We start from the raw sequence: 19,534 nt of genomic DNA on the forward strand, positions 1-19,534 counted from the left end.
TGATTCACACATAAACCTATTTAAACTTTGGAACAGTACCTATGTGCATTCCTTTTTGTTCCTTTTTCTGTGATTGCAGCCTTAAAGCTTAAAAAACTTTCTTAAAGCTGATTACAGAAAAAAAAAAGAAATAAAATATTATTTGCACATTAGATGAGAAGGAAATAAAAGATCTAGTAGAGAGAGTTCATGGATAATGTATGACTACTGGTAAATAACTGCAGGTTTCTACAACAGACTTACCCAATTTTTCCTCTGAACTGTAACATTCAAACTGAACATCTTTTGATTCAGGAGATCTGTATCTTTCCTTCGAGCAGTGAAAACGCCTAACCAAGTACTGTAGTCCTTCTCGTCTTGCAGTAGTCTCCAAGACAAGTGGTGCTTTAGCTGAGCTTTTGTTTCACACTTTTTAAAAGCAAAGTAGTAAGTATTGTTTATGGTGTATCCTGCTTTAAAATAGTAAGTAGGAGAAAATGGTTAAAGATGTTTCTTGGGAGCCCAAGTTATAGAGCTGAACACAGCAGGATCTGCTGCATATGTTATCGTTAGCCTTAGAGTGCGAGGAGTTGGCTGATGTGGTGCTGACCACAATTTGAGCCTGTGTAAGCAGCAAAAGGTTGTGTTTAGTGTACCAGCTATCGTGATTAAAGGCTGGGGTAGGGACCCTCCATGCAGAGATGGCATGCTTTCATGGAAGTTTCCAGTGGTCATCTCTAAAAGGAAAGGGTGTGACTTTTGGGGAGGTTTTAAGTCAAAGCCCTCTGTGTGCTTTTGAGTGTATTTTGAGTTGTAGTCTGAAGAATCCGGTCCCTGGATCCCCTTAGCGTGGATGCCTTATGCTTTTTGGTAGTCATTAGCGCACAGCAGAAAGGGAAGCAACTGCTGAGTGGCATGAGACGGTGCCAGATTCTCTTTTATTCTCCTGATCTGAGAGACTGCGTCTGCAAGCAGGCTCATTCAGAAAACGTTTAGAGGGAAGTAGTAAATCATGAATGTTGGCAATACAAGTCGTTGCTGCAGTGTGTAACATAAAGAAATGAGTGAAAGCTTTTCTTTTTAGCAAAGTAGGCAGGTATCAGTTGGGTTACACTTACCAGGGATGAGTGGACTGGGGAACTGCTTTTTACCACAGTTCCTTGAGGGGCAGGATGCTCAATTTATGTAAGCATGTACCTGTAGAAATGACAGTAGGAGAGAAAAGAATGGGCAGGATGGGATGGCAGACGGTGGGCTGGCACTGCGATTTCAGAAATACTTGGTGCCAGCACAGAAGCCTGCCAGTGTGGCTAGAGGCAGAAAGAAAATGGGGCAGCGAGGAAAAGGGTAAAAAACAAGGAGGAAAGGAGTTGGATGGAAAAAGTGTGGCAAAGGAGGAACACAGAGATGTGTTTTCAGGGAGGGTATGGCAGGACAGCAGCAGTGATGGGGAAGAGGCCTGAAAAGCGAAGTCCTCTTGTGTTTAGTGTCTGAGAGTTACCTGCATTGCACGTTCTTATCCCTCTACTCCATTTCCTTTTTTCATTAATTAGTCTTCCACCTGCTCTCTGCAATGTTCTTTCAGTTCACATGACAATCCTGGACTCTAAGTAGGGAAAAAAAAACAAAGCAGGGAACATAAAAGTAGTAATTCCTCTTACGGATCTTAAACTGGGATCTTTAATACTAGATGGAAAGCCTACCAGTTTCCAACGCTGTTAATTGCTTCTAGCATGACTCTATTACATGCTGGTGGAAGCAGACTAGCCAGTGGAAATGTACTGTCCAAGCTTGACCAGTTTGCTTTACAGTTTCTTGGTAAAAACAGCAATTTAGAGTAAACAATCAAAAAGTAAAGAAGTACAAATCTGTAACTCCGACATCCCATTGGCAATTCAGCTGTAAGGTCCACTCGTGAGCAAGAGTAGGTGGCCAAAGGAGATAGGTGATCTTTACTGCAGAGTTGTGAGTGGCCTTGAATGGGCTGTGGGATGCGAGGTGCCAGGATAAGACTGTGGATGAAGGGTGGGATGTGGATGATTTAGGCTGTTTTGTATTTCTTTGTAAAAGCTTTGCTTTGCATGACTGTTTCTTCCCATTATATGTGACATTTATTGTGGGGGAGGAGAGAGCTTCTTATCCTACACTGAGACAGAGAAATGTATGGATATTTATTCTTAGCTATCTGATCTGGAGTTGAATTGCATTTCAAATGTGAATGGGACAGTCCATATGAAGAGAAGGCAAAGGTAACAGCAGCCTCAGTCCCTGGATGTTAATGTTTAATCTTAATGCTCCTTGAGTGAGGATCAGGTGAAAGGAGAAAGAGAAAAGTCTAAGAAAACAAGATAGAGATGCTGAAGATGGAGTCTGCTATAAAGAGGGAAGCAGATGAGCTTCATGGTCCCTGGTCTTGTGTTGAGGGTAACCTGGCATTTACATCCAAGACTTTGTCTTCCATAACCCAGAGACAAATAGATTTTCTAAAACAAAGCAAAACTCATCTGAGCTAGCTTTTATTCACTGCTGGTTGCCTGACTCCGTCAAAGAAGACTTCTCTTCGGACGTACCTGGTTTTTAAGCCTCTTGAGTCAATGGCGACCAAGAAGCTGCTGTGACCTGTAGGCTTGGTTTGTATCAAAGCACCCAACAGGTACAGCCTAAAGACACTGCACCCAAAGGCAGGGATACTCAAGGAATCCATATAAATTTGAGGGCTATAAGCAAGAATCTCTGGCAGGAATTCACACTCTTGGATTTGTATTTATTTATTTTTTATTAAAGCAATTTTATTACTAATGCTTTTCTTTTCATTGGGCCTCTGCATGCCTATACTTAGTGAATGCACTGTTGGGATTGTTGTTCTCTTTTAGTCTTATATGCCATCTATATAATAGCATCCTTATATAGCATCAAGAATTCAAGATGCCATTCTAATAAATGGCCCAAATTTTACTCATTCATAGCATCCCATCAAATGAAATCAAGTTCAAATATTAAACCCTAACAACAAAAGTCATGGTTAGAGGCTGTGCTGTCTTGGCACAGCCAGTACAGCTGATAAGGCCTTTAGCAATGTAGAAAAGACTGTCTTCTAAGTAAGTGCTGCATTCTCTGGGAGCCTCTCTAAATTGAAGACGAAAAAAAAATAGTATTTGAACACTTAGTACTTAAAAGTATATCAGACTCAATAGATAAGCTACACTCATGCTACAGAGAAATGCCATGTTGTTTGCTTGCACTGTTGTCTGCGTTCAGCTTTTGATTTGTGTTTCGGTCTTGGATTATATGGTTTTGGGGAGCAGCGTTGTAATTTTGATCCGTGACTGTAGAGCACTTAGTACAACAGAAGCCTGGTCCTCTCTGTAGTTCCTAGTTACAACTTCAATATTGGTAAAAGAGCAGTGAAAAGAAATAAAGAAGTGGAGGATTTCTGGGGTACAAGGGAAAGAATTCCAGTTTTGAACTTCTAGATTTCCTAGATTTAAATGAACGTCTTCACTGTTTTCTTCTTAAAATTCTTATGGTAAACAGATGTATAAAATGTTCCCCAAGACAGCAAGAATCAATCTTATTTTGGGGGGGTTCTATGTATTTACAGTTGCATCTCAGATTGCTAGGAGGTGCAAGTGCTCAGCATATCTGTAAAATAGTAACGGTGTTAAAACATTAAAAAGCCTTTCTACTTCCAAAATATTTTAGAATTACTTTTAGAAAAACACTTCTAAAATATATGACTGTGGACACCTGCTTCACTTCTTCACTGATTGATTTTATGTAAAAATTTTAAAACTAATAAATAAAATATGAGAAGTAAAAACGCTCATGATTTCTAAACGAAGTCTGTTCATTTTCATAATAATGCAGTGAGCTGGTGCCAGAATAGTTCATAATTCAGTGATCTCTTAAAATATTCAAACTTTTTTTTTTAAAAGAACATTAGTTGTGATTATTTTTGGAAGTACTTTTGAAATGGCTGCATTTAAAGAATCACCAGAGTGTCTCAGATCTGTTCACAATAATGCAAGCATTGAACTGGTGAAACTTCAGGGTGTTTTGAAATTCCAGAGTGAACAGTATGTTGGGGTTTTTTGTGTGTTTGTTTGGGGTTTTTTTAATATAAATACATTTCAGTGACCTTGAAGCCAAATTCAATCAATTTTTCCAGATTTGTTCTTATAAATAATCCCAAAGTAACAGCGTATGCGTTATGTGGCTGCTTTTTCATTTTCTTTTGACAGTTCATAGAATCATAGAGTGGTTTGGGTTGGAAGGGACCTTAAACATCATCTAGTTCTAGCCCCCGGCCACGGGCAGGGACACCTTCCACTACACTAGGTTGCTCAAAGCCTCGTCCAACCTGGCCTTGAACACTTCCAGGGATGGGGGCAGCCACAACTTTCTCTGGGCAGCCTGTTCAGTGCCTCACCGCCCTCATAGTGAAGAATTTCTTCCTTGCATCTAACCTAAATGTACCCTCTTTCAGTTTAAAGCCGTTACCCTATGTCCTATCACTACATGCCCTTGTAAGAAGTCCCCCTCCAGCTTTCTTGTAGGCCCTCTTCAGGTACTGTAAGCTTGCTCTAAGGTCTCCCCAGAGCCTTCTCTTCTCCAGGCTGAACAACCCCAGCTCCCTCAGCCTGTCTTCATAGGAGAGGTGCTCCAGCCCTCTGGTCATCTTTGTGGCCCTCAAGACCTTCTCCTCAGGGCAGTTCTCAATCCATTCTCCTCCCAGCCTGTATTTGTGCTTGGGATTGCCTGAACCCATGTTCAGGACCTGGCACTTGGCCTTGTTGAACTTCATGAGGTTTGCACAGGCCCATCTCTCAAGCCTGTCAAGATCCCTCTGATTGGCATCCCTTCCCTCCAGTGTGTAGCCTACATCACACAGTTTGGTGTCATTAGCAAACTTGCTGAGGGTGCACTCGATTCCACTGGCCATGTTGCCAGCAAAGATGTTAAACAGCACCAGTCCCAATACTGACCCCTGAGGAACGCCACTTGTCACTGGTCTCTGCTTGGACATTGAGCCGTTGACTGCAGCTCTTTGAGTGTGACAGTTCTGTTGTCCATAGTTGTAGCAGGTATTCAGTTGCTGAAGAATAACTCTGTGTAGGTTTAATTTTATTTTTTGGCTCTGGATCAAATATTAACATTTTGTATTGAGTAAAACTCCTAGGTTCTAAATGGCAGACTTGTCAGTAGCCAAAAATTGTTAAATGAAACCTTTTTGCTGAGGTATAATACCAGTATGAATAGCCACAAGTGCACTTGTTAAAAAGAATGCATTTTATCAACATTTGTGTTTTGACCACCAGTCCACGAAATACAGCAACAAGACCAGCAAATTTTATTACGTGATTTTATGCATCTAATTCTGTATTCACATCAAAACCCCACATTTATTATCTTTTCAAATTATAGTATACATTTTTCTTTACAGATAAGCCAATGATATATAAAATAAAAGTTCTATAAAATTATAAACCTTTGCATTTGTAAAGAATAAAGGAGCCTAAAATGTGTAGTTGCGAACATTCACATTTTATTAATTTGACTAAAGATTTATATTCTTCTGTGGTTCTTAAGATTTCTTGTCAAGCAGATTGTCAGTCTTGGTTGCTCTCTGTGCAGCCTTCTTGATGCTTAACCTGTCCTGTTATCTGCAGAAAATACTCCCTACTTCGTGTTGCACTTCACAGGCCATACATCATATTAATTTTTCACTACGAAACCAGTGTTTTGTTGTGTCTGCCATATGGGCTGGCGCAGGTCTTCAGCTAGTGTAAACTGTTACAGCTCTGGCAAAGCTGGAAGTCCTTTCTCACTAAGTGTTCTTATTTTAAACCGGAATCTGTTCTATGTAAGAAGCGTAACTAGCATCACTTATACTGACCTGCATGTTTGCTTTTACAAACAGATAACGGAAAATGAGAATCAATTTCCTTGTTTAAAATCATAGTGAAAAAATTTTTGTAAAGTGATATAATCTTTTTTTGCTATGTGTAGCTTATTTAATTTTCCAGCAAATGTCTCTTTAGAAGCTCGTTTGAAAAGATAATTCTAAAATTTTGAAGGTACTCCAAATGATCAAACTTTAAGCGGTAGTTTTATCCTGAACCTCTTAGGTGGGAGAAAATTCAGAGCACAGCAGACCTTACTGCTTGTGCTGGCTCCCAGGAAACTGGCTGGTTTGGCTGCTGAATTTAGCTGGCTGGTGTGTGCATGTGACCACTTCCTGGCAGACGTTCAGATCTGGTAAGATTTTTTTGTTACCCAGAGGGGAAGAGAAGTGTTTTGAATCCATAAGGACTTAAGGTTTATTTTGGAAACGTGAGGGTTGAACGCTACAAAAGCTGAAGACCGATTCCTTTACGAGCACAAAATTGCATACACAAGATGAAAACCCAGTACCTTTTCCTTTAAATACATGGGTATCAAGATATGAATCTTACATTAACAGGATTTTTATCTTCCTCAAACTTGCTGCTATGTACACCAGGATATGCCATTGTACAGTAAGAATTAATACAACATGTTTAAATGGCTGATCCCAACGCTGGTCAAAGTGTTTAAAGTCACCAATCAAATTAAACTTTATTTTTTTTGGTGGGGATTCATCAAGACAGTATTGTTTCCAAGTCTTGCATCAAGGGAAATGATAATGTTCTGTTCCTTGTATTCTTGGGATAGTGCTTCATGTAGAACTCAAGAAGGAAAATGTACCCTAGACAGCTTTCCAATTCCAGTAATTCCATTAATGATCAAATGCTTTTGAAGGACTGCAGCCACTATATAGTTCCCTATACATCAGCCCTAAGGATTGAACCTACTATATAACGTATAATTAACCTTTGTTGTCATCAAAACATACAATGGCAGTTCAAAACTCACTGGCGTTGGTTTTGGTTTTAGATGAACAGAAAAGCTGGATCACAAATATATAAGCTGTCTTCATTTATCCCTGGTTTTATTCTATTGGTATTTCATCTAACTTGTTCCAATTGTGAATGTTTCAGATACTGAAAGAAGTACTGCCCATGAAGTATTTTATTGTATAGGGTTCAAACTGGTAATGATTAGAAATGAGCCAGCTTGTCTTTATTTTGAAATGCTGTATTTTCAAACAGAGTGCTGCGCCCCATGTCTGCATAAAACATGGTCTCAAGTAAACTTTTAGTAAAACAGTTTCATCTGTATAAAAGTACGCTTATTTTTGACTACACGTATGATTAATTTTTTGTAAAGTTTCACTAAAAAACCACTGGTCCATTGAAAAGAAGACGACATATATTACTAGAAGTCAGGAACCCTATTTACTTACTATAAAATTCTGTTTTAAGGCTACTGTTGCGATCATGTTACTTCAGCTTGGTTTCTAAGGAAACTAAAGTCTACACACTGATAACCATACAACAATAAAAAAGAAAAACAAAAACCAAAACCCCACCCCACTATTTCTCCTTAGTGGGCTTATATAGAGAGCAGTTTCAAAATAATACTTTATTATAACACAAATTAAAAAATACATTAGGTCATTCTGTTCACATTTTACCATATAAAAAGTGAACACAAGCTGTTAAAAGAAAAAAAGTACAACTTAAGATTATCTCCACAGACTTACTCCGTTACACGGTTATTTTAATTAAATAATCCTTTTACACTGGGAAAGGATTCTTTAGCTGGAAAACACTTTATAAAGAATCAAACATTTTGTTTGTATGCCACATATAGCCTGGATTTTTGAAAACGTCCTGTCCTTAATTGCTTATACAAAATGATTCATGGTGCAAATTGGCATTCACAAGTTATTGTGTGCATTAATTTATATTTTTTTCCTTTGTACAGGCATCTAAAAATTAGATTTATAGGTAGTGCTGAAATGCATTTTTATTTTGTCTTGAAATCGATTGCAACATACTTTAAAATATATTCACATTCTGTATGGATTTCAAACTATTGTCATCATGATGATGGTTTACGCGTTTTGTGGGAGGAGGGTTGTATCTCAAGAGTATTGGTTTGGTTAAATACAATACATGGACAAAAGACAAAGTAAGTTTTAAGCAGTTTTATGAAAAACAGTGTTTTTCCCAAGCGTTAAAAACAGCATACGAAAATCTGTAGGGCTAAGTTCTTATGTGGGTTTTTTTTAACCTATTTTTAATGGAAAAAAAAAATTGGAGCAGAATACAAAAAACCCAGCCATTTTTCTCCTTGAAAATGGTTTTGATACTGTCAAAATAAACTTTTCATTAGAAGATGAAAATATTTTCTTCAACAGCTGTGTTTGGATTAAAGTCTGAAATTTCAATTTTGTCAAGGAGGAAATTTTTTCTGAGGAGGAAAAAAAAAAAAAAACATTTCGACTGACTATAATATATAATATATGCAGGATATATATAGGTACACATGCAGGAATACAGAGCCAGCATCTCTGCTGGTGTAAAACATCTAAGTGTCTCTGAAGTCACAACTTGCCTAACTAACATCAGCTGTGAATCTCACCTAAGAAAGAAATTTTTGCTTATCTCATGTTCACCTCTCTGTGGAATGCTGGAGCCGGTTTCTGAACGACATGATTCTGATATAAAAGGCGTAAATATAGCAGTATACAGGGAACTACAGAGCTAACCTGAACACCAGAACGCGTCAGTGGCAAGAAACAAGAGGTATGGCTGTAATGTTATTTAATAATGTAGTCTTGAAAGCCTACTGAAGGAAAAGTCAAGTTTGTCTGTAAGAAGGCTACTAAAATTCTTTTCAGGTCTTCAGAGAAATTGTATTTGCAATGTAATTCTTTAAGACTACTTAAGACTAAGACCACTTAAAATGATGATGAATTTTTCAGGTCTCAGGATAGAGCCTTCAATGTACTGGTTACTGACCAATGTGGTACTTTTATTTGAGTGAGAAATTCCAGAGATGCGTTTTCTAGGTGGCACTCATTTTACTTCTAAAGCTTTTAACAAATATGTATATAAAAGATGCTTCTACAGGACGGTAATAGTAAATGCGGTATTTTCAGGCAAGCACACCAAATTCACTATGCCCATGACTCTCAACTTCCGTGTTAGTAAGAAAGCTCCCTGTTGCTGTTTATTGGTACCCAAATTTGTAAAGCTGTATGTGCCTCAATGTGTTTTAGTATCTAACTGCACAGTTCTACATAGCAGCCTTTCAGAATGATACTGGACGATGCTATTAAGCAGTACTACACAAGAAATGTAGTGAGCAATATTTCAGAACCTAACTTGATTCATTCTAATTGTCTAGTTACATTGGAGAATATACCATTTTGCCAAGTGCAACTCACACTTCTATATTTTACTATCTTTGATAAGCTCTGGGCTTTTTACAGTTGTTTATAAAACTTCCTTTAAAGTAAAGTGTACCCTTCAGTAAGGATTGCAGAATTTAAAGATGACTAAGAGTCTTATCTGACAGGGAGCAGCTACTCTTGTTTTCCAGTGCTTTCTCCAGACTGTTTCAAGTGATGGAATCTTATAATTTGTCTTGGAGAACTTTCACTATGATATATGTGTTTAATTAAATGGGGGGAAAAAATCTATACTTATGAATATGTAACTTCAGGTGGATGGAGTTGAACTGAATGTACATAAAATTTGGATAGCTCCCCCACTAAACTACCAAAAAATATATTTATCAATGCCCGATTGTTTTATGCTGATCTTTATGAAGTACAACACTTGCTTCTACTAACGATTTGGTTCCAGAGAAGAAATTAATTGTGGCTGGGGAAGACCTCGCTACAACATTCAGAGGTGCACTTCTTGTACTTCTCTGAATTACCAAATTCAGAGCAATGTCACAGACTTCACTGGTTTTACAGGAGATTTGTGTGCTTCGTCAAAGATCAGAATCAGGCCTTAAGATTTTTTGCCCTACAGACCTATATTCCTCATCTTTCCCAAGTTACAGAACCAGCTCTACTCTGTTGTGAAGCTCAAAAGTAGCAGTGATTCTCCTTCATTATCTGATTTGGTTATCTGAATTAAAAGTGGAGATACTTCAGACAAGAAGTTATCAACGCCTCTGTGGAGCATTTGGATACTGAAATCTTTGAAAAACTTCTGCTACGTGTTGCTCAGAATGGCATAGGAAGTAATTATGGGAATGATGAATCTCGCTGTTAAGCCCATTATTTGTTCTGCTTTTGCGTGGAAAGGCAAACTGAGGACCAAAGTGGTTTGGCTGAGGGCTTCTGAATCCTCTTTTGTTATTTTGTTCTCTCAAATTGGAAATATCACTCCCTCTCCCTGCAAGATGCCAAAGGCAGATGGCCTTCCTTCCTGTCTGAATGGTGACGGGCTTTCTCCAGGCTGGCGAGAACGTTGTTCCATAGGACCATCCAGTCAAGGAGGACACGCGAAGGGACCTTCCACCATTCTCTTCTAAGACAAAGCTTAGCAAGTTACAACAGAATGCAAGTTTGGTCAATTTAAGAATTCAGCAGAGAGGCTTCTACTGTACCTAGCGGATCGGAACTTGAGCTCATGGTAACATTGCACAAAGCTGTGATAAATGAAAGTGATCGGCAAGGCTAATAAAACAATGCCACTAACCACACAAATTCCTCCAAGAATCCTTCCTGGTACAGTGATGGGACACATGTCACCGTAACCAACTGTGGTCATTGAGATAATCACCCACCCAGCCCGTTTTCAAGGAGCTGGGAAAGTGCACTGAAAATTGCCATAGCAACACAGATAAAGACAAGTAGCATCACCATCTCTCTGTAACAACGCTTCAGAGTCAGACCAAGTGTTTGAAGGCCAATGAAATGACGAGCCAGTTTAATCACCCAAAAAATCCTCATCATTCTTAAGACCCTCAAGGTGACTCCAGCCCTCTGAAGCTGCGAATTTTCCCCTGTGAAAACTGTCATTAGAACAGAGATGTAGTAAGGAGTAATTGCCAGTAAATCGATGATGTTGAGAGGTCTTCTGACAAACTCACACTTGTTTTTGGAGACGATGAACCTCACAATGCACTCTGCAGTGAACCAGCCTATGCAGATAGCTTCAATTATCCTGTCAAAAGAAACAGAGTACAGAATTTATGTTCTGTGCAAAAGCTTTAGTAGATGTTTGGTTTGTTCACAGATACTACCAAATTGACACTCAGACCTTCACAAATGACAAACAGAAAAGCCACGCTATTCTTATCCTACACATGTAGCACTCGATTTCAGCAATTAACCTGAGGATCTAGTGAGGAGTTTAAACTGATCATTGCTAAGAATTTACTCACTGATCATTTTTCTTTGGTCCTAGTACTGGGAAAATATACCTACCAAAACTGGAACTCTACAGGAAATGGTATGCCACTGATGCCAATGTGTAACGTTACCTAGAACGCGCTTTTATTTTTTTTTTTTTTTTTTTTGTTGTTGTTGTTGTTGTTGGTTGGGTTTGGGGGGATTTTGTTAATTTTTTTGTTTTAAATCTGTGAGGCCTGGTCTACTTGGGAATGCAAAGGACTGTGGATCAGCGAACTGCCTGGATCTGAACAGCAATGTATAGGCCCAGACTGCTAAACTGGAAGTGAAGGTGAAGTAGGCAGAAATCAGCTTTTGCATTGGGTAATTCATGCAAATTGGCTCTTCAGGAACCAACCTTAACCAATCTGTCTGATTTGCATCCCAAATAGGGGGTTACCTAGAACTGTATTCAGAACTTTATAGGTGTTGCCGCTAAATACAGATGGTATTTTACTTTTCATCATGGGGTACACAAAGCAATAAGCTTGTGTCCTCCCATTTACCACTATGCTCTGCATCACTGATTTTCTTTTTTCATTTTAAATGTAACTCCACTGAAACCACATTACAGCAAAAATGTCAGGGTAACCAAAGCAATAGGCAAGATCATCTTTTGCCAAATACAAATCATGGCCTTAAGAAAAGAAATCCTGGAAGGCGATTTCATTATGTTCTTAAATATTTTCAAGTCCCAATGCAGTGAATGTGACTTGAGAATATCTCAACTTGAAACCAGTGGAAGGTAGAAACAAAAGATGAAAATGTTGCTCTAAGATTATTTAACTGTTGTGCATGTAGTCACAAATCTCCCATCTGATGATAACCCTTTTCTTAAGAATTCAGACTGTGCTCACTTGTTGAATACAGGAGGGAATGGAAGCTAAGCTTTCCCTCTTTATCTTTTTTTCACCAACAATTTGAGCAAAGAAAAAGCCAATCACTGATGCCTTCTCATATCAACAGGTCTGAAACCAAACTGACGTGAGATTGGGGACCTGAAAATACTACGTACAACCAGAACTTTTTTGCTACTGCCGGGATCCTAACAAGGTAGTGTCTGTAGAAACGTAATGATTTGCAAGTAATAATCTGACTGCCATTTCAGCACTCAAATTTTGCTTCCCTAACACATAACTGCATAACTTTTTACCAGTTCTGACATCTATTGTTATTATTAAGACAATGGCCTGTTAAGACAAAATTCTTCTGTTACTGCTGTAATTATACTAAAAGACTCTAAAAACTAACATTCATAAAAGTTTCACACATTAAAGTTTTATTTATTTTTTATTAATTTCGTTTTTTTCATTCACTTTAGTTTTATGCTAAAAAATAGAGGAAATGGTGATAATTGATGTAAAGTCATAAGGTACACTGTGATTCCAGCCACAGCAAATTTAAATGAACATGAATTAATTACTTAAGGAAAGTTATTCACATAGAATCAGACCTTGTTTTTCTTGTTTCACAAGTAACAAGGAAAGTTCTGTAGGCAAGTGGCCTTTCTTCATAAAGGGCTTATAAAACACTTGCTCATGGTAGCACCTTTTGACAGAAAGACCTGTGAATTTCAAAAATAGCTTGCTCTTAAGAATTATGTGTTCTCTTAAAAATTAAGCTTTTGAAAATATTAGTGCTTCTTTTAGTAATGACAGTGAGTGATAACTACCTCAGATGCAGATTTAATTTCTTCTAAAAAATGCTCAGATCATAATGTCTTCTAAACAAAAGTCATTTACAGAATATATGAAAGTTTTATTGTATGAATGTGGATTATCGTTCCTTTATGTTAAAAAAAAAATCAAGAAAAAAATGTTAATGGGTAAGTTCTCTTAAATCCTTTCTACACACAATGAGGAAATACCTCAAACTTTCCATAGTAAAATCGGTCAAACAGCATGATCGTGGTAATGGACACACCAATAAAGTCTGAATGTACTTATACGTTGGCTAGTAGAGAGCTCATGTAATGATTAAAAGAAAAATTGTATCTGGATAGAAAGTCACAGCCAGGAATATTCAGCAATTTCAACAGGCTCTACTTCATTACATTTTACGAGATTTCTCTGGTAGAGCTGCCTGTATCCTATGACATGGAGCATTTAAATGAAAAAGCAATTAGTAATTATACAATTTGAAGCTTTTTTTACTCGGCATTTCCTCGTGATACCCTGATAATGTTAGAAATGTGATTCCTCCATTTTGTCACAAATTAGGCAGGTTATCTCTGAGTCGAGCTTTAGGGAAGTTAGGTCCCGATCGTTGTGATTCTGTAGAAGTCTTCTTTATGAATCAGCATTGATTCAGTGGTCTGGTATAGCTTTGGGGAATAGCTGTGCAAGTAAAAACCCATGAAATGTGATCAATCCATTGTTTTACTCTGGCAGTTCCTAGCACAAGAGATTCTGTACATCAGTTATACTTCAGTAGGAAGGACTGAAGAAGCCTTTTGCTGTAGAACGGAGTTGAGGACAGCTAAGGCATATCGCTGATACAAAAATGACAAAGCAAGAGCAAGACAGTGGGAGATGCATTACTGCCACTGTTCCATATTGCACTTCCATTTCTCCATTCTACATCTGAAGAAGGGCGTCCCTTATTTTTTTTCTTTCCTTACTTCTTAGCCACCCCTGAAACGTTTTTCATTTTTCCTCTCTTGTCTCTCCTTTTTGCCTGCATAGATGGATTTCAGCACTCCTGGTCAATCACGTAAAAGTGATTGGTACTTTGGTGAGAAGAACTAGAAACCTCTGGCCTGTTGGGAAATCTGGAGCGCTACATACTACGTTTCCACTTTCAGATCAAGTCTCCCTCCCCCTCTCCTTGTAGTGAGTTACCTTTATAGCTAACGTTGTTAATGGATAAATAACATCTAACACGGAAAGAAAATATAACAATCTTCAAGAGGACTTAACTAAGTATGAAGTTAAGGCCAAATAAAATGCACTCAGAAGACTAAAAGTTACTGTATCTTCTGTAATCAATTCTTAAAATATGTGCTGCGTATTCCCAGGACAGACTGCCTTTTACTCCCTATTCCTGGAATAATGCTGTATTAAAATCTGTAACTATATCATTAAATCGTGAGCTTTATTTGGTAAAATGTAGTACCTATTTTATAAACTTCCATCACAGTTTTTTGGTTGGTGTCCCCTCCCTCCCCCCTGAATCCTTGAAGATTCCCCACAAAATTCATAAAAAATCAGAATGCTAACTCCTAATTTTTATTCAGTTAAAGGTTATTTCTGCTCAAACTTACCGTTCATTGTCCCAGACCTAAGCGCATGAAAGAGGGTTTTTCTCCTAAATTTTTAAGCCTCTTGGTATTTAACAGTCTTTCAAGATTGCTCTAATGAGTCTTTTGTCCATAAATGGAAAATCAAGCCTTTGTGAGCTACGTTTCTACTGTAATCCCATCACTGTTCAATTTTCTGTTCCATCTGATAACTTCCTTTCAGAATAAGCTATTTTACATACAGTGAATTAAACCACTTCAGACATTATTTTTTCAATCACTAACAAGACTAGTTTGGCATTGCTAAAAAAAAAATCATATTGTGAATGTCTTGGAATATTTCAATTTAGCATTATTCTTTGCCCCAGCGTGCCAATTTGTATACTTGAAATATCCCCGGGTGCATTGGTTGAAATCTAGCCAAAATATCCGTGGCACTATTATCTATTAAGCTTGTAAATAAAACATACACATCAACAGGACACATGAGGAAAACAGATGATATGATTAAAGACAGTATATGACAGGATTAAAGATTTAAAGTCTGTCAGCACCGATTTGTTAAATTGTTGCTAAAGCCTATTTCCATGTAAAGCACATTAAACCTGAAAAACGTCCAAGCAGTAGCCAGAATGATCAAATTCCCGCTCAGGAGGACTCCTAGTCATTTCAGCAAATGCCTTTTTTTTAATCCCTTTGAAATCAACAGGGTTTCTGTCTCACTCCAACCTGTAGAGTAAGGGCTGCAGAACAGCTACTTTCCCTGCATTAAAAACCTAGCTGGCTTTTTTTCCATTCTGTCCCTGCTTTGGTAGCAATAATATGTCTGGATTCATTAAACTCCAGTGCCTTACGTGGGAGGCTGTAATCACCCAGCACTCCCCGGGGAAGGGGCAAATGCCTTTCACGGCTCTCTCGGGGGGAGGCCTGGATGTGAACATCTCAAGCCCTGGCATCCTTCAGCATCTTCCCCGTATGCTTTGAACACGAGTGGCACCTAGCCCTGGTGAGTTCATTACGGTTCTCCTGTGGCCAGGCAGTGTGATTCATGTCTGTTCTTTGTGTTATCTCTGTTTTTCAAAAAGCTCGTAAATGCGTTAGAAGAATCCACGTCTGTGTTTTTAACTTAGGTCTGTAGTTCCATTCTTTACCTTCAGCCTACTGTTCCAACTTAGCGAAAATGCAGTGTTCAGGTTAGATCTTGCCCAGGAAAGAAGTTGGTTGGGTTTTGGTTTTTTTTTTTTAACAGATGTTGGACGTGAGCATTTGGGTGTTCTGAAATTCCACCACCATAAAGGAATAATGATTTTTTTGTGCTCAAAATTCAACTTTTTAAGCCGATGTTTTGCAGAGATGAAAAAAAAGCCCACTGGCATCTGTTGAGAGATGCCGTTTTGGAGAAGTTACTGTGTTTATTTGCTTTTGCTGAAGAACACAGCAATCATATAGGCTTGATGACAGAGTGTTTCTTTCAATACAAATTTAATCACGATTAGTAAGTGGAAAAGGAACAACAGTATCTCCCTTGTGCTAACAAGCTACTCGTATTGAGCATTAGAAAAATAGTTTAAAAGGCAGGTAGATAGAACTGTGCTGGCAGTAAGTCAAGCAGCTTCAAATGACTACCTATTACGGGCTTGAGAAGCTCTCCCCAGAAGATGATGCTTCTGATCAGTTTATGGACGGGTCCCTGATCAGAGACTCGCAGTATGCATCTGTTGGCACAGTTCAGAGGAGAGCAAAGATGACTTGAAATTGCCAGAAGCAACAGACGGGGAGACAGGTGTCCCCGCTGTCTGCTCCTAAACTGTGCAAATCTGATGCAAATCTTTAGCTCCAAGTGAAACGTGCCAAATCAGGGAAGAGGGCGGAAAAATCTTAAAACGCAAGAACCTTAATAACTCATCCCTCATCCTGAGAACGGACCTGGGGAAGGCAATCCCTCAGCAAACCAGGGAACTATGTTGTCAGTGTCTGCAAGATCTGTGACATTCAGGGCTCAGACTCCCAATCCCGCTCTTCTTAAAAAGGCTTACTTGGGGAGTTGTCTGTTGCCCTCTAAAGGGTGTTACTCCAAAGGATCAGAAATAGCTGTAGGCTGTTCACCCTTGGAGAGTGTGGTCACCATGAAAAGTCGTAACAGCGTAATGGTTTCTGAGAAGAGTTTGGTTGGACTCGATTCCTCTTCTGGTGAAGAGGTGTTCGTACAAGAAAAATGAAACGCAGCTGGTGTTAGCTGGCAGCTGCAGTAACCCTCGCTGCAAACCTCACTAAAGAGGCTCGTTTTGTAAATTATAGAGTTAGTGAGCCCCTCACTTCTGGAGGTGATGTCCAGGGATGCTGGGGACACACTGCTAGAGCTGTTGTCACTACAGCTGCCCACAGCGGTTCTGGGGCCCGGTACCACAGCTCAGCCACAGAAATGATCCACGCGGCACATCATGGGTAGGGCAGGAGGGTTATTAGTAAGCACATGAGAGGATAAAAAGCTCAAAGTTGCTGAATTTCATGAGGTGGTTCTCACACCTTCTAAGCAGTGGCTTATGCTGATCCAAATAGTTTGTTACATCCAAAGTCTACAGCTTAAGCACTTCTAGATAAGCCCATACAATTTTAATTTCTAAAACTTTTCAAAATATGTTTTTCGAATAACAAAGTCTTCAGACCAGTAATTAAAGTGCCATGTGAGCCAAAACTCACTGGCATAAAGCATTAATGTCACAATTTCTCTTGAAAAAAAAATTAAATTATTGTATTATCACGTCAGATAGAATTCCTTTATTTCGATGAGGAACCTTGGTTAGTAAACAAAAGACAGAATTTGGCTTCTACCTTTTAAATGTATCAGAAACCAGTGGCCAGATTTTTAAAAGCCTTCTCACCCCAAATGGACAGTAGTGCCAGAGCACGCAATCCCAGGCACTCCTGTGTGATTTTTGTGGTCAGACGTTCAAATAAAGCCACTTAGCTAATTAGGTTTTCAAAACCTAACTCATTCTAAATGAAATCACTACAAAGAAAAGAAAAGATAAACAAATAAAGGGAAATAAAGTCAGATGACAACTGGGCATGTTAGGTCAAATCCTAAGGCATGTGGAAGCAGCTGTAACTAAACTGGATCACTTGCTTCAAAGCAACTGTCGCTCGCACCTTTTTTCCCAGATATTTTTTTTTTCCAGGCTTTTTAGTCAGGATGCAGCATATGCAATAAAGGAAGGAGTGGCTCCCGTAAGAGAACGAGGCCACCTCAGCAAGTGACCGGCTGTGGACGGAAAGGAACATACATGCATATCTGTTTTCCACGCGTTTGCCATTAAATTGCCACTGGTTCCTGTGCAGCGAAAGCACACGGGTTAAGTCACACATGAAATGAACCAGCCCGTTATCGGTGTTTATAGGCGACAGACCTTTGCAAGAAGATGGTTAGAAACTGTTTAGCCGCAACTTTTACGGTGTTATCTCTTTTCTTGTTGCAGTTCCACAGAGTACTACAACCAGTACTGAAGAAACTCCCCCTACCACCGATAGTGATCTTTCTGGTTTTAAAACCAGCCCTTGCTGCCCCATGAAGCGCTTGGCTGCACCGTACCTTACAAGTATTTACGACTTTATCCTTCAAACGCTTGCTATACAACATGTAATCATTCAGAAGAGTACCATTATGCGTGTTTATAATACACACATGTTCTTGAAGACAAAGGCACTGTGAAAGGAAAATTGCGTGTCATATGCCTTGTTCCTCTGCAAGTTGAACTCTTTCAGTAAGAGAAAAATTGTTGACTGCCACACTGTGAAGATGTGAACACAGATATGACCAATGTCATTAATGCCGTGGTAGTGTTGCATCTGTTTTCCCCTGTCTGCTGGGGGTATCTAAGCAATTTTGCTGCCTTACGGAAAGATCACCCAGAGCATCCACCCCTTTGAAATAGCCTTGCAAAGCTTAAGTAAGGCTTTTTAGCTGGAAGAACCTGTAAGAGCAACTTTTGACATATCTGAATCTCAACAGCTGCTCAGTCTGTATCTGCTTTCTTTTTGTTCATACAGTTAATTCTTTGGCTCAGCTGCAGTGAGAAATACAGGTGCAGTTTTCCATTAAGCTAATGGAAACTATGAAAATACTTTCCAAGGAATTAATTTGGCTACTAAGATATAATATATCACATTCCAATTAACTCTATGGTAAAAGATGATTTCATAATGACAAGGCTGCGATTTCGCTGTAGAGCAGAGCAGAAGCTGAAAACTTTTTGTCGAATATCCTGTCTCTTTTAAAAGAAGGGAGAAGCTAGCTAGCAAATACAAGGAATGTTTACTTCTTTCTATGTATGTCAGTCTTAGTTATGGGTGAAATCCTACCGGAGTGGTCTGATTCTGTTCTCTAGGGAACAGAAGAGTGAGCGAGCACTGAGAGTGAAGTCAGCAGAGCTGCATCGATGTAACCCTAAGCTGAGGTCACAAAGAAGATGAAAAAGGGTTGGTTCTTACTAGTAAGGCTCGGGATTGAGCCTTACGCCCCGTGCCCTGGTTTCTGCAACCGTTTTGCAATGTTTAGCGTGCTTACACATGTTTTATCTAAAGGAAATGTAAACATCTGCTACATTCATACGCTGGGGTGCTTATACGATGCATTTGCAAGAGCTTAATGCGCAGCCTGATCATCTCCTGTGTTCCTCACATAGAGAATCCGAGATGGAAAGAGGAACGGGGGTAAGGCTGTTCCCACGCAGATTTTACAAGAGCAGAACAGTAACGGGCACGGGATCTGCTCCAGCAGAAGGACCTGCACGAATGCACGCAGAGTACGTACAGGATTGTGCTTTTCCAAAGGAAAAGAGAAGGGAATCGCACTGTTTTCTTTTAGGGTTTTATCTCCCTTTTCCTCCCCCCCCCCCAAATCGTTAAGGCCTAATGCGGTTTCCCGAGCGCCTGCCCTTCTCCGTGCGAGTACGGAGTCCGGCGGCTCCTAAACGCGGGGCGGGGGCAAGTACGGGCTCCAAGAGCCCGCACGGACGGCGGCACCCTTCCAGAGAAGA

At 39.2% G+C, this 19,534-nt stretch overlaps 1 protein-coding gene across 1 annotated transcript in view; it reads right to left on the reverse strand.

Annotated features, from left to right (window-relative positions):
* Positions 1-10,436: 10,436 nt before the first annotated feature.
* KCNG3 (potassium voltage-gated channel modifier subfamily G member 3) overlaps positions 10,437-19,534 on the reverse strand; it is a 27,888-nt gene continuing 18,790 nt past the window's right edge. The window contains 3 exon segments of the mRNA XM_035897005.1: positions 10,437-10,654; positions 10,657-11,033; positions 19,407-19,521. Coding sequence (XP_035752898.1) covers positions 10,437-10,654; positions 10,657-11,033; positions 19,407-19,521 — 710 coding nt within the window.

The sequence above is a fragment of the Egretta garzetta genome, unplaced genomic scaffold (assembly GCF_000687185.1).
Source record: "Egretta garzetta isolate BGI_Z169 unplaced genomic scaffold, ASM68718v1 scaffold166, whole genome shotgun sequence".
NCBI lineage: Eukaryota > Metazoa > Chordata > Aves > Pelecaniformes > Ardeidae > Egretta > Egretta garzetta.